The following is a 15,623-nucleotide window of genomic DNA, read 5'->3' on the forward strand; positions in this document are numbered from 1 at the left end:
TCGCTGGCTTGGTTCTCCCCGGCTAACGATGCTCCTGGCCAGCAGCGATGCCATAACGCCTCTTGTAATTCGTCATGTAATGAGAGGAATGGGTGATGTGTTTGATTGGCAGGTGTCAATCAAGAGCTGGCAAGCAGGAGCTTGGCTGCCAGCAGTTCGGCTGTGCCGAAAGCCCTCTGAGGGTGTGCCGGCTCACCAAAAGAATACGCTCAGCAGGGAAGGGTGATCCTTCCCCAAAACAAGCCTTTCATCGGCTTCTGCATCCCCTGCAACGTGGTTTGGGGATAAAAACCCAATTTCGGTGCTCGTGGAGGACAAACCTGGCCAGACAGGCTGAAATAATGGGAAACACATGGCGATTCCCCACTCCACGACCAATTGTAAACCCGTTTTTTTGCCAGCCCAAAAGGGCTTTGATCGCCAGGCTGGCATGGTGACAATTTACACCCCGGCACTGTGACAATTTACACCAGGCACCGATCTGCTTCTGGTTTTAAATGGCAGCAATTACATAAATTAAGGCTGTTTAAGCAATGATATAGCCAGCCTGTTGATTTTTTTTTTCTTGCCTGGAAAAAAACAGCACTAGCTTTTCCTTTTTTTTTCAGAGGCTGTCACCACGTGTTGGCATGTCCCCAGACCCCATCTTGGGTGACGTGACCAAGGGTGCTCAGCAAAGTGTGTGGCAGAGGCTTGGGGTGACCCTGAAGGTCCCAAGTGCTGAATTCGTGGGCTGAGCGAGGTGAGGTCATGCCAAAACGAAGTGTAAAACAGGACTGTTTAATAAACAGGGGCAATTAATAAATCCCTTAGGAATAAAGATGCCTCTGGTGTGCATTTTCCAGCCCTTGGATGGGGCGCAGCATCCCCTGGGCACACCAGGGACCCTGCACATGGATTTGCCACTGGCTACTGCACAGCCAGACTCATCTTTCCTGGGCAAGACACCAAATTTGGTGTGGAAAAAGAAGAATGAAGGCAAAAGATGAGCCCTGCCTTGAGCCACAAGCCAGCACAGAGGTGGATGAAGTCAGCTGCAGGTTTTCCCCCTGCAACAGTTTTTTCAGCGACAGCCGTTAATTTGCTAAAACGCCACCGTTTTGCTGAAGTCTTTGATTTCTTTGTCTCCCTGAGATGATCAAAGTCTTTTGTTCTCCTTTGGGCTCCAAAGAGAGAGCGCAGGGGGATACCGGGCTGGGTGGGGGCAAACCCGGGGGTCGCGGTGCCTTTACTGGGAGCCAGGGCAGGGGGGCTGCAACCGAGCGCTGCCCTCGCCCTGGGATAACACGACTCCTGTTTGCTCATCCCTGGTGTCAGGGCTCTTGGCTTTTAATAAAGCAGCTGCTCCAAACCATTTCCTCATGGCTATTACAAATGTAGCAGGGGTTTGAGACCCTGCAGAAATACTGGGGGATGAGTCCTATTTATGGGGAGCCCTTTATTCCTAGAAAACCGTGGTGCTGAGGACATTTTCCCAGCATGGAGGGTCAATGTGAGCATCCAAAGCCAAGCTCAGCAGTATCCAGACCCCTGGTAGGAGTCGGTGAAATCCCTGCAGAGGCCACAGAGCAGCCGGGATTTACGCCTGGCTCCGAGTGCGCCCGAGAGTACAGATGGCCCAGGGTTTATTTAGCTGTTGTTTGTTATAAAAAGCCCAGCCAATCTAGGTTATGCATTTTCAGCTCTCTACATTCAAATAAAAAAGAATAAGAAAAGAAACGAGGTGAGCTCGGTGAGTCTGTTCTCTTTTGCCATCTGGCTGGGGAGAGCTGGGGGGTGAGGGAGAACGGGGCAGGGATGCTGGGGTTCCTCGCACCCCAAGGACAAACCTGGTATGAAGGCTGCCCCAATTCCTTGCCAGGTCCATTTAGGTCCTGTATTGACTGTCTTTGCCTCTTGGTCCCTGTTTGGCCCCTTCTTGCTGTCCCAAAGCTGAGCTCAGGACAATCCAGGAGCTGAGGACTTGGAAATCCAGCCTTCAAGCATCCCTTGAAGCCTGGAGCTGCCCGAAGGCAGAGAGGAGAGGTTCTGCCCCTGAAACCGCAGCAACATCTCCCTTGCTCACTGGGCTGCGGTTTCAGGGTGCTGGGGATCACAGCCAGCTGGCTGGGGCATCTTCCTCAGAAAATCCTGACCTCCAGGCAAGAAACAAGGGCCTCAGCAAAGCCAGGAGGAGCCGAACCAGCCCTCACCCTGCTCGGTAGCAGCTCGTTCATCGATTTGCATCACTCCAAATCCGTCTGCCCGGGCTGCCGCTGGATGAATTATCCAGATGCGGAGCCCAAGGCCGGCTGTGGCTCTCCTGTTTTTTGTTTCCGCTCCCAGCTCTTACATATATTAAGGAAGGCAGGGCTGGAGGTGGGGAAAGGGAGAGGTTGGGGAAGAGGAGAAAAAAAATTACGGCTCCCAGATCAAAACAATAATCAGCTAAATGAATTCCGCAGCATTTTCCCGCATGACTGCGAGTGATAATTTAGTGCAGCAGCCAGCTGGAAGCAAAAGGATTAATTCTGCACTTAGTGACACCCATGTGAATAATTCATCACACGCAGACCCCTTTTCGCTGACCCCCCTGGGCAATCACTGCAAAGGCCCCCACCAGCCGGCCCCGACCTGCCACGGCTCCCCTGGGGACAGGGGGGATGCAGTCGCCAGTGCAGCATCCAGACCCATCCCAAATTCACTTTATGGATAGGATTTTTTTTTTTTTTTTTGCAGATGGGAGCAGAGGCTGGCGGCTGCAGTAATTAGATCGATCGGGCTCATGGCTGCATCCTAACCTGCCCAAGGGCCGGTCCTGGAGCCAAAGGCTAGCAGGGTTGCACCCTCCCCCAGGAAACACAGCCAAATTCCCTCCCTGCTGTGACATCCCTGGGGACCATGAAAGCTGAGGGATGAAGACAGCTGGACGTTTGTCACTGTGGTTAACCAGCCTGGCCCTTCTCCACATGGAGACAGTGAACCGCCTTTCCCAAATACCCTGTCTGTGTCCCTGCCTGCTCCCCTGCCTCCAGCCGGGATTTCCCGGGAATACGAGCACATGCCAAAAGCCCTGGGAAAGCAATGGGTGCACGAGGGCAAGAACAACGCTGCTTTTTCCAGCTGCCCAGTGGGTCAATCCAGAGCCCTGAGCCAACAGGCACAAGGGATAAAACCCAGATCCAGCCCAGCTCATCCCCGCCTGAGAGGTTTGGAGAGAGGGTAGGAGCTCTAAAGAGCCATCTCCTGCCCTGTCCCAGTCCCCATCCCTCTGTGCCTCGGGGTTCACCACCCCAGCGTCTCACCTCCGATTGAAGGAGCTGCAGGCAGAGCCCCACGGTCGGAATGGCCCCAGATGTGGTTTTGAGGTCCGTGCCCTGGGGAGGCAGAGGAAGGGTCACAGCCTGTGCTGGCCTCTGGGTTATCTACCAGGGCTCTCGGTGGCTTTGGCATCACCCAGATGCCATCCAGGCATCCGGGGCTGCAGTTCGGAGCAGGGACTCTGGCTTCCCGTGGGATGCTTGGGAGGTCTGTGACAGGCTGCCCACCCAGATGTGGAGAGCCCTCCCACCGTGCCAGCAGCTATAGGTACCATCCCCTACAGGTACCATCACTGTGCCACCCTGCCCAGCATCGCCCAGCATCACCCCGCAGCCCCCGGCTCACCTGCACGGCGAGGCCATCCACACGCATCTCGCCGCTCCGTGCCACCAGCTCTCGGAAAACACGGCTGGTGAGGGGCAGCACTGAGTATCCCACAGGAATGAGGGTGCCTGGAGCATCCCACACTGGGGAAGGGGCAAGAGCAGCTGGCTGGGGTCATGGCAACCCAGGACCTGCCCCCAGCCAAACCCGGGGATGAGGGAGAGCATCCTCAGTGGTGTTCCCGGACTCACTGGTTTTGTACGGATAATATTCGATCGCCAGGGCGGTGTCTTCGGAGAAGAGGGTGGCCACGTCTCGGCCTTGGAAGAGGAAGGAGGTGTCCCAGGTTGGCTGCTCTGGGGGCCCGGCTGGTCGGGACATCTTAGGAGACAACAGGAAAATTATCCTTCAGATACCTTCTGTCTCTAGAGATAAATAAGCAGATAGATAGGAGGGAGAGGAGAGATGGAGGTAAAGCACAACCTGTGCAGCTGCATCCCATCCCTGGCTCAAAAAGCAATCCCAAATCCCAGTTGCTTGAACTGGTTTTCACTGGGTCTTCGAGCTTGGCTGCTTCTCTCCAGCTAATCCCTGCCAGCATCTTCCTCCTCGCAGAACCGGAGGAGGAAAACAGCCCATGGACCAACTACTCCATGCTTAAAAACATGATGGGAAGAGCCTGGAGGATGAGCGCTGACTCGAGGATGAGCCTTTTGATATCTGTTGGGCAACCTGGCACTCAGGCTTGGGAAAGGGTTTTGCGACGATATACGGACCCCGAAAGCCTGCAAAACCCTTTCCCAAGCCTGATGCCTGGGTCGCCCAATAGATATCAAACAGCGGGCAACGTGTTTATCCCCAGAGCCACGAGCTGTCGTTGGAAATGGCATCGGTCCATCCCCGCCAGCAGCTGCTCCTCTTCGCCTTTGGAGAGCCCCGCCAGCTCTCCAAAGGTCAGCCTTAACACTGGCCGCCCAGCGCCAAGAAATTATTGACAAGCGGCTCCTTTTTAATGCTGTTACTCTATCCCCTCGGCCAGCAATGCTCAGCAGGGACGAGATGCCGATCGGCTTTTCTGCATCAGCACATTTCTGCTTTGTCGGGGAGGGTGGGAGGAGGAGAAGGATGGGGGGGGTCTCCCTCTGCTCACATTTGGGGATGCTAATGGACATTACGCAGCTCGGAGACCCGCAGTGGTGCATTACCCAGCCCTGGGGGCTGGTAGCAAGGGGAGCACGAGGCTGGGATGCTTCAGAGCCCGAAAACACCTCCCTGATGGGCCGCATCGGGCAGCGCTGTTAGTGCTGGCTCAGCACCGGGCTTGGCTCTCTCAGATGGGAATTTGTCAGGGGCTCCCTAGAATCAGCTGGGATTTTTAGCTGGGATGCAGCTTGCTTTGACTGCAGGGAGCCCAGTCTGTGCTTGTAAGTCCTTAGGAAAAACCCACATGGACTGGGGCAGCTCCCAGCAGCCGGATCCGGCTAAGCACGTTCGAGTCGCTCCTCTCCTTTCCCAGCCTGCATCCCAGCCCACCAGGCTGTTTCATCAGCCTCAGAAAGCCCAGTTGTGGGGGGAAAAATCTCCTAAAAAACACCGAGCGCCGCCTCCAGTTACTTTTCTTGGCATCGACCTGTACAAGACACTGCGAGGTGGTGCCGTTTTAGACTCAGCAGGGAAGGGAAAAGTCAAATGTGGGAGCATATTGTTAATTTGACCCCAATTGTCGGAGGTCCCGAGCCCACATGGCTCCTCTCACCGTGACAGGGATGGGAGATGACGTTCCCCGTTTCCCCCCCCCCCCGATTTGGGGGACTGGGGTGGGGGGGGGTGGACAGGAGTGCTGGCCAAGGACCGGGCTGTCTCCCACCGGCTCGGCGGGACAGATGGATGCTCTGTGCCGGGGCGTCAGAGCTGATGCACTGATCTGGGCAGACGTCTTGGCACAACAACCGCCTCTGCCCAGAGCCACCTGGAGAAACGCAACAAAGAGGATGGGGAAGAGGAGGAGGAAGGAGACGCCTTCATCCTCCTTGGCTACCCCAGCCTGTCTCCTGCACAAAGGCTGGTTCAAAGGCAGCATCATTGGCATGAGTAGAGGCAGAGGGGGCCAAGCCCACAGGATCTCTCCTGCCTTCCCAAGGGATGGGGCCATCTCTCAGTCCTCACGGCTGCCTGTCTGGAGGGTGCAGACCCCAGAAGAAAGTGAGAAGCTCCAGATAGTGGGTTAAGCTGGAGGGTCCTCAAGGGAAAGAGCCCCAGAGGAGATTTATCTTAGAGGGGACCACCATCACGAAGGCTTGAGCTTGGTGCTGGGAGGACGGACGCAGTGTGGCTTTCTGTAGGAGGCACAGCCCAGTGCCCATCCACCCCATGGATTTGCTATTGCCACCAGCATGTCCAAAGCCGTCCCTTTTGGTGAGAAAGGGGCTGTTGGCCAGAGAAGAGCACCCAAGGACAGCATGCAACACTCTTGCAGGTGGCTCTGTGCAGGTCTCGGCTAACTCCTGGCCAGGAAGACCAGGTGTCCAGGAACCCCGGCCAGGCAGGGAAGGGTTAACCACCCAGGAACCCAAAACCCCCCTAAGTAAGAGGGGTGTCCTGCTGAAGGTGAACCCAAGCGCCATTGTCTGCAGATGCTGATGGGAACAGACAGGCGAGAGGACACGCTGGGCTGGCAGAATTATTGAATCCGATTAGCCTGCCCGGGAGTTTGCTCGGGGAAAGCCATTAACCTCTAGAACCGGAGCAGCAATGCTCCCTCCTCCTCCTCCCAGCCTTTCTCTAACCTTTCCTCCTGGGCATTAGGAGTTCATCCTCTCTGGGAAGGAACCACGTCCTGCAGGTGGGGAAACTGAGGCAGGACATGGGGGGAGAGAGCGGATGGGGGTTACACAGCCCCCCGGGGCAACCTGTCCATGCATCCCCCGGGAAAGCATCCTCAGCGATGTGCAAAGACAGACAGAGCCATGTGGGCACGGAGGGGAGGAGGAGGAGGAGGAGAAGGAGGCAGCAGCAAGCACGCAGGCCAGATGGCCGGGTTTAATCACTCGTCCTCCTGCGTTGGGCTCCCACGGCTCCGCGCTGGCACTGCCGCCTGTGCCGGGGCTGTGCGGCTTGGCTTGGGCTCGCCTGGGTACCACCAACTTTCTGGGGGTTTGCATGTGGATTTATCTATATAAATCCAAAGGCAATGCATTTTGGCTGCAGTTAGAGGAGAGGAATATCCCTGCTCTGGCTGAGAAACCGCAGCCTCGGGGTGCTGCATCCTGGAGCAAAGAGATGGAGGGGGGAGGATAACGTAGGGGCAAGTGCACAGGGATTAATTTCCTAAAATCTGCTCTGGAGCCGGCGTGGGCGGCCTGTACCCCGAACCCATTGCCATGGTGGAGCTGGGGGTGCTGGTTCCAGGGGGGCCCAAAGCTGGTGCAGACCTAAAGCAAAGGGTCCCCCAAACTCCCCCTGCCGCTCACCTGCAAAGAACAACCCAGGGAGGCGGAGGGGGAGCAATAGAACAACAATTATTGTAATGAATGAAACGCACTAGCAATTTTTATGATAATTCACCGCCTCGTGGGCGATTTGGCATTTGGCCGGCCTCCTCTAAGTAATATTTTATTTATGGGCTCCCCGAACGTGTTGATACAGGGCGTTTCGCTCCGAGGCGATCAAAATTCAACACACGGGGGACAAGGACCGAGACGGAGAAACATGTGCTCCACTGGCGTTCGGGACCAGCTGGATCTGTCTTTTGGGGGCAGCTGGACATCTGCCCTCGACACACTTTTGGCTGGCACTTTTCAGAGGCAAAGGGATGGAGCAGCTCTGGTTTTGAGGGGCGTCAGCTTCTGGCTCGGCTGCCCCATTACACCTCCTCCCTGCCCCTGTGTCCTTCCAGTCCCCTGCCTCTCCCTCTCCACCAATTTTTGGCAGGGCTCGGGAACAAAAGCGGGGCCCTCCTCCTGCTCGATGATGATGCCGCGTGCCGAAAGCATATGTTTCCCTGGCAACAGCTATTTTGAAGATGTGCGTTGCTAGCTCTCCCCATGGTACTTGAGGACTGGGGAGGAGAAGGTCTCTGCCTTCGAGAGGCGGCACTCAAGCCGGAGGCGTGAGCAGAGCAGGGGGAAAAACGAAGGACAAAGGCATGAACGAGGAGCTGCCTGTGGGTTTCCACAGGCAGGGCGAGGCGAACACGAGGACTGTGTCTTTGATGCTCAAAGCATCGCTTTGCCCCTAAAGCTTTTCCCTGTGTGGGGTGCTCAGCTCCCCAGCCAAAGGAGGGATGCTCAAGTGGGATGGATGCTGCCAGAACCGTTCATCTCTGCGGATGCGCTCGGCCTCATACCTGTGGGCGGCCGTGGTTGGCAACTGGGGCGATGCAGAAGGCTGCTGCCGGAGGGTCTGGGAATGTGATGGTCGTGGGGCTGATGCTGGGACAGGAGGTGGGGTGCTTCTCCATGCGATGCCTGAGAAGTGATGGAAAAGAGGAAAGTCAGCATGTGTGGGGCCAAATCCACTCCCGCCAAGCCGAGCACCATGGGATGCTCAGGTTGTCCCAAGCCCAGCACCTCTCACCCACGTCACCAGCAGGCCCCTGTGGCCATCACTCACTTGTACTCCTGAACATTGGTCACAACTCTAGCCACGGCGACGAGGGCCCCGGGGGGGGCGGCCAGGGGGGCCGACAGCCCCCGCAGCAGCACCTGGGAGGTAGGGGGGGTCCATGGTAAGGGGGTCAGCAAATGTGGGGGGAAAAAAATCTGCCTTAATTCAGCATCAACAGCTGGCAGAGCAGGGGACAACGTGCAGCAGCATCCTCCCCGAGTCGAGTTGCTCTGGTCCATCCCAGACCCCGCAAACCCCTCCTGCCACCTCCTGTCCCCAGGGCCACCTCTCACCTCCAAGGCCACATAGCTCAATCCAGCACAGCGAGGGATAAAGCTCCTTTTGCGGATGAGGGTGACGTGCAGGACCGTCCCGGCGGCGTCCCGCGTCCTCGGCTGTTTGCGGAGAGAAAACCGCAGGAGGAGGAATGGTCAAGGCCACCAAATGCGGGTGCTGGGCACGCAGACAGCCCATCACCGACAATAAAGCACTAACTGATAATTAAAGCTCACTGTCCCCCGGAGCCTTCCCGGAAAAGATCAATATAATAAATCCTTCTGCATTTAAATATTTAATCGCTCCTGATCTTTGTGCAGGGAAGAGGAAACTCATTTCTGCCAGCCATAGTGTAGGGGAGGCTGATTTGGGGGAAGTATTGAGTGAGTTTGCCAGGTCTCAGCTGTACAGGGACCTATCAGCCAAGTCCCCGGGACTGTTAACATGTTGAGACAGAGAAATCCTCACCGAGGGTCTTGGGCAGCGGCTTCTCTCTGGGGCTGAGAACCTGCCTGCATTAATTAATGTACCGTGGCCCCTGTTTAACAAACACTCTGATGTATGGCCCAGCCCTGCATCTCCTTCCCCAGGATGCTGAGGGCAAAAGCACTTCCCAGCTTGCTATCCCATTGCTTTTCCTCCACGTTTTCCCACCGGAGGTTTAAAAAGCCCAGTACAACGCCTGCCTTGTTCCCACCTCGTGGGAAGCCTGGGCAGCTCTTTGCTCACAAGCCTCTTTGAGCACCTTCCCCAACTTGCCAAATTCAGGTTTCCCACTGGGATTACACTGTTACACAAGGGTGCCTTAGCCTGCAACCCCCAACTCCAGCTGGGGTGAAAATCAGAGTTACAAGCAGGAATAAGCAGTGGGAAGGAGGGGCAGGAGCTGTACCTACCAGCACCAGCCTGCAATGGTGGGGCTGGAAGGGCTGGAGGTGCCGCACTGGCAGCTGGAAGGTCCCCAACGCCTCCTTGGTGGCTTTGTCTGCCACGGTAAGAGTCAGGGCTGCAAGGGAGAGAGTCGGCTATCAGGATGAGTGGGGCTGGCCGTGGGGTTTGGGGAAGGGTGAAGTGCTGGGGAGAGGTTTGGGGCAAGGTCTGGGTGAAGAAGGGACAGAGGTGATGGGGGGATTGATTTGTTTCCAGCAGTCCCTTCCCCTCGCAGGTTGTGGCGGGGTGGACAGGGACAGGATTTATGCCTGTTCTGGGTTTATATGCATGCACAAACACACACACGTGCATCCCAAGGAGCCATTGAGAGCATGTCCCAGGCATCCCCAAGAAAGTGAAGCTGGTGAGCAACCGGCACCAATACAGCTCAGATTCCCATCTAAGAAGCCAGGATTTCCTGCTGATCTATCTAATCCGCTTCCCTGGCTCCAGCCCACCCCGCTCAGCTGCCAGGGTGCCATCCTGCCCTGAGCCCTCCTTGCCCCGGGGTCAGCCCACAGCCCACAGGTGGGTTTTGCAGACACTTGCCACCATGGCATCTGCCCTTTCAGGGGTGCCCGGTCCCCGTCTGTCCCCCAGCATGGCAGCATCACCCCCACCTCTTCCCTTAATTTAAAGCAAAGCTGCAATTTAGTTGACAAGCCCGAGCAGGAGCCTTTTATTGAAAAAAAAAAAAGGAGCTGATGGAAGGGAAAACCGCCCTCTCTTTATGCTGCCATCAAGACTTGGGCTTCCCTTCCCCCAGCTTAATGACTGCACTGAGGCACCCGCCTTAACTCCTGCTTGGCCAACCTGGCAATGCCACAGGTTGTGCATGGCCCCAAAATGAAGACGATGGACCAGGCAAGTACATGGACCACCTTTTTCCTGGGCTCGTGCTTTTCAGCAAGTGCTCAATTTATACAGAGATTTTCTTTTTCTCCCAGCCCCTTGTGGAAAGAGCACCAGGGAAAATGTTCTGGGGTCGAGCGAGAGAGACAAGTGGCTTTTCTGCTAGTCATCACAGATGATAGATCACGCTCGGCAGCCCCGCTGATGGAAACCACGTTTCTGGGCAAGAAAAGGATGGAAACCATATTTCTGGGCAAAAAAAGGTGCGAGCTGCACCTGGAAATGACACCTCCAGTCTGAACATCTGGGGGATAAACATCTCTGAACATCTAGGGGATGCTGGGAGGCAGAGGAGTGGGGCCGGAGGTCCCATCAGGTCTCCCCGCATCTCTCCCGGTACCACACGGGGCAGGTCCGAAGTACATCAAAAGCTCCTCAACTTCATTTAGGTCAGGACCTAATGGGATTAAACACGATGTGAAGATTGGCTCCCACAGTTTGTTTTGCAAGGGGCTGATTAAAATCAAATCCCGGCCCCTAATGCCATGACTTTTATTACAGTTACAGACTCTGCAGCCCTGCATGGGGAGTAACAGCATCGCGATGTGGGTCCAACCAATACAAGGTGTCGGGGCCAGGACAGCAGCAGGGAAAGATTTGGGGTGCTCCCCCCTGATGCTGATTCCAATGGGATGCTTTGGAGGACGCCCGTAGCTCAGCACCGTCACTTGCCCCATCCTACAGCACTATATCTGGGGACATGTCCCTCCTGGTCCTACCTTGAAGCCACCACAGCCACCGAGGGCTCAGGGCATCGCTCGTCCCCATCATGGCCACCCTCTGCCTGGGTGCTGCTTGGGGTGCTTTGGAGCACGGGCTCCCTAATATCCCCAAATTAACCCTTGGATAAGGTGAGACCCATGTCCCAGTCCCCAGCATCCCTGTCCCCACAGTCCTCCCAACGCTCTCACCTGCCCAGCCCGCATCTTCAGCATCCATTTCCACCGTCACCTCCTCCTCCCAGGTGGGCGCGTGGGTGGGCACCAAGGATGCACAGGTCGCCTCTGCCTTCTGCTCATCCCCTCTGCCGGTCTTACTGGGAGGAAAAGGAAGGCAAAACAGACTGGTTACTGGGTGAGGAAGGGCAATGTGTCAGCAGGGAGCTGGGCCTGGGAGAGGGATGAGCACTGTCCCCGCTCGGTGCAGCTAACAGCGGCCAGCCCACCCTCCTACCATCCTTAGCAAATCTCCGCTGTGCTGGGGGGTCCAGGGCCGGTTTTACTCCCGGCTGCCGGATCCTATCAAGCCCCCAGTGATGGGGTTTGCAGCCCCTTTTATCCAAAAGGCTGTTTCAGACCCCGGAGGCTAATTATCTGGCTGTATTGATGAAGGGACAGGGAGGAGGCTGCTGGGAAAAGGAGAGAGAAGATTGAATGTTAACGACTGCCATCATTAAAGTCAGCACATAACAAGGCTGAGCAATAATTACAGTGGCGTTAGCAGCTATGGGCCCTGGGTAATTCTTCATCCGTGCTGGTGCAGGGCCATCGTCATCAGAGCTGTTTTGGGGTTGTTCCTGCCACTTTTTTCAATTGATCATCAATTAGTCACGAGCTTGGCTAATGATAATAGTGCCCCCCCCCCAATTAGGGGGGCTGGCAGATCTTTTAGACAGTCTTCTTGAGACACTTGGTGATATCCTGGGAGTCCTAAGACCGCGGCGGAGTCCCATTGCCTGGTGACGTGGTGACCTCAAGTCCTCTCCATCCCGATGGTGGGGTGAAGGGGGACGGTGACGTGGCATCAGACCAATGTGACACAGATGCCCTAGCCCTGTCAACGGGTTGCTCTGGATATTAAGATGATAAACTGTCCGGTGCTGGCTCCTCCAGAAAAGCTCTTGCTGGAGCAGAGCCAGAGCAGCTCTTAGGGAGAGGTTACCAGAACACTGCAGTGACTGAGAGCAAACGGTGGCACTTTGCCACCCCCTAAGAGCTGGAGACCCCGGCTCTGGGGGAAAGGAGATGACAAAGGTCCTTCCAACTATAAGGTGAGCTCCAGGTAGTGGTGGGACCAAGCAGGTTCATCCCAGCTGGATGGAAGAATGCTCTATGCTCGCAAGACCTCCATCCCCTCTCACTGCTGAAGACACCGGTCTAATGGACCCTCAGCCAAGCTGCACACCATGTCCCGTGCTCCTCTCCCATCTCCCGCGTGTCCCCTTCCCCACCAGAGAAGCCCACCTGCATCCCGCAGGGATGGAGCCAGGCTGGCCAGCTCTGGCAGGTGGGAATTAGCATCGGGCTGGCACCGTTGTGGAGGGGCTGGAAGAAAATTGGCTCTCCAGTAATGAGCTCTGTGGGGGATTGCTCTACCAGCAACGTGCTCAGAGTCCGAATGAAGCCAGACCTGGGCTGGGGGGGTGGGAGGAGGAGGGTGAGAACCGGCTGCTCTGGGCCCCCTTCATTATAGCCTTGCCTAAGGATGAGAGAGCATTCAAAAAGAGCTGTGAAGTGGGGAAGGGAGGGGAGGGGGCGGGAAACAACCCACCACAGTACAACACATGGGGATGTGCTTCAAAATCAAATGAATAGGCCGGGGGCAGCAGGAACAGTGGAAAGTGAGATGGTTTGATGTCTCCTCCTCACCCCAATCAGCCCCAGATGGGCTGGCGTGGGGTCTCTGGTGAGCAGGGGCTGCAGACAGCTGCCCATGGGAATTGCATGCCTTGGGGCAGGACACGACTGGAATGGACCAAGAAATGCTCCTCTGATGCTCTGCATCCCTCCCTGCCTGCTCCAGGGCAGGCACTGCACTCTGCCATGCTACGGGGATGCACCAGCCACCCACCGCTGTGATAAAAGATAAAGATAAAAGATAAAGACAGCCACCCCCAGGGAGTTATTATACATCAACATCTTGGCTATGGTGCTTGGGGACAGCATCACGCAGCCATCCTGCTGCGTGTGACACCCAGGTGCCCAGCAAAGGGCTTAGCAGGGCTGTGCCCGGCCCCTGTAAATATTTATTTAGCTGGCATTATAAGTTATTATCTCTACAGGGTGAGTTATTGCTCAGGACTGACATCCCTGCAGAGGCAACGCGGTGGTGCAGGCGCATCGTTCTCGGGGAAGAAAAATCCCATGCAGCACGGCCACGGTTCACAGGACTGATATTCAGGGTGTTACTTATGCGGCGGTTGCAGGATCCGGCCCTGGGGAAGGCAACGCTGCCCGCCACCACACAGCCCCACTGCGCTCGGTGCTGAGCTTGGGGGGCTCAGGTGCAGTTTGGGTAAATAAATACAGATAAATAAATCACAGAGGTGTAAGCAATTTCTGAAAAGATTCAGAACGAGAAAGGAAGAATTATAATTCCCCCTCTCCTTTGAGAAACCCAATTTTTACGTTGCTCCTGACTCTCTAACCCTGGGATGGTCCATCTTCATCCCACCATGAGCTAAGCCACATGCTGGGGCGAGGAGGGGACCCCCAAAGACCCCTCTTGGTCCCACTCCCCCCTTCTCCCGCCTTGCTCTGGGGTTATCAGCTGAGCCCCTGGTTTATTTTGGGGCACGCTGCAGAGCCAAAAGGCTTTGCTTGCAGGCACACCTTAACCCCTTCCCAGGTGGAGCATCCCACCCACACCACAACCAGGACCGCTGCCTGCGCAGGCAGACCTGCAGGCAGGGGGACATCGGAGCCCCCATCCCCCAGGCTGGGAGCAGACGGTGCATTCAACAGCGACCTTGAGTTTCTTCTCTTGGCGCTGAAAAGCAGAAAGGAAGAAGCGAGGAGGTACTTGCACTCGCCCGCGGTACTCAATGGAGAGGAGAAGCCGGCCAGAGCCAGGCGCTTTGTGCCATTAATTGCAAACACACCTGGCTCCAGCGCGCCAAGGTCATCCCTGCATCACGCCGGTCCAGGAGCAATTTATCTGTGCACATGAGGGAATGAAAGGAAAATGCAGAGCAAACCCACGGGTGCCCCTGAAAGCAGGGAGGGGGGATTTGCTCAGCATTTGGAGGATGAGGAGCAATGCCAAGCTGCTGCCAGGTCCCTGGAGCATCCCCGGAGGAAGAGCCCTGTCCTCTCCAGGGCAGAGATGAACCAAAGCCCATCAGGATGCTTGTGCGGGCTCTCCTGCTGCTCGAGGTCTTTCAGATTCACTCGGCTAAGCCTTTCCCTCCCCGATCCTCTGCACCGAGAGCTGGAAGCGATGCACACAACTATGGAGCGCCACGGGATGCTGACTCCAGGCACGAGCAACTAGGCACAGCCACAAAGGGCTGGTGCAAGTGGTATTTCTCCCCTCCTCCCATCCCACTCCTGATTTTGGGGGTGATGCTCGGGGTGCCGGCAGTTTGAGCTCGGGCTGGCTCCGCCGGTGGTACCCAGCTGCTTTGGGGGGATTGGCTGCCGTCAGGTCCCTACCAGCATATCCACCGACTGCTTCTCCTTCCCGTCCGTAAAAACCCACCTTTTAACTGCAACATGCTACTCTCCTTTAAAAGCCAGTGCCCTGAAAAACAATAACTGATTCCCTTCTGCCTTGGCTCCCTCACTATGGTTACTAAAAGGCCCCTCATGTGTCCTGCATCCCTAATACCACCCTCCCCTCCCTTCCATCACTCCCCCGTTACCATGGCAATGCGGTGATGGAGCGGCACCAGAATGTAAAGAGAGATGCAACAATCACACGCCACCCTCGTGCTATCATTTAGGATATTGATGTTTAAATCTCCTGAGATTATCTGGGTATAATTGGTTTATGGAAATAGAGACAACTCCCGCGGTGGAGTTACTCAGGCTGGCAGGGCGGAGAGCGGGTCCTTGGCATGGGGGCAGGTGGGAAAGAGGGGTAGGGGTGATGGAAGGGTGGCATCGGGGGCTGCCAGCCCACGTGCCAGCTGGCTTCTGCTGGGCTGCAGGTGCCAGCCAGCCCCAAAAACCCAACAGACGCTGCCCCCACGATGGACAGCCGCATCCTGCCTGCCCAGGGAGCCTCTGGGATGTCCGATGCGGCTGGTGCTGGGCACCGTGGAGAAAAGGCGCACTGTGCCACACCAACAGACCTTGGGACCCCCTTCACCATGGAGCTCGGGGTTTCTACATGGGAAAACACCTGGCAAGCAACAGTTTGCTTTACACGCTTGCAGAGAAGATGTTTTCTGGCTTTCACAGCCCCAGCTGCTGATTGTCCCCAGCGGACAAGCCCCAGCCCCGCTTCCCTGTCCCCTGCCATTGATGCACCCGCTTGGGTACCAGCGTGCTCGTCACTGCCCCGGGGAGATGCCCCGGAGAAACCAAACTCTGCAGGCAGGCGATGCTCTGAAG

The 15,623-nt window shown here is 56.3% G+C and overlaps 1 protein-coding gene across 1 annotated transcript in view; it reads right to left on the reverse strand.

The window, feature by feature from the left end:
- The window catches only part of CCDC33 (coiled-coil domain containing 33), a 29,246-nt gene extending 15,013 nt beyond the window's left edge, over window positions 1–14,233 (reverse strand). The window contains exons 1-9 of the mRNA XM_075043989.1: window positions 14,168–14,233; window positions 11,259–11,379; window positions 9,402–9,511; window positions 8,523–8,624; window positions 8,236–8,327; window positions 7,970–8,090; window positions 3,876–4,005; window positions 3,646–3,767; window positions 3,285–3,356 (exon numbers count right to left, since the gene is read on the reverse strand). Of these exons, the coding sequence (XP_074900090.1) occupies window positions 3,285–3,356; window positions 3,646–3,767; window positions 3,876–4,005; window positions 7,970–8,090; window positions 8,236–8,327; window positions 8,523–8,624; window positions 9,402–9,511; window positions 11,259–11,379; window positions 14,168–14,233 (936 nt within the window). The remainder of the gene's footprint in view (window positions 1–3,284; window positions 3,357–3,645; window positions 3,768–3,875; window positions 4,006–7,969; window positions 8,091–8,235; window positions 8,328–8,522; window positions 8,625–9,401; window positions 9,512–11,258; window positions 11,380–14,167) is intronic.
- Window positions 14,234–15,623: the final 1,390 nt, after the last annotated feature.

This window comes from Buteo buteo, chromosome 13 (genome assembly GCF_964188355.1).
Source record: "Buteo buteo chromosome 13, bButBut1.hap1.1, whole genome shotgun sequence".
Classification (NCBI taxonomy): Eukaryota; Metazoa; Chordata; class Aves; order Accipitriformes; family Accipitridae; genus Buteo; species Buteo buteo.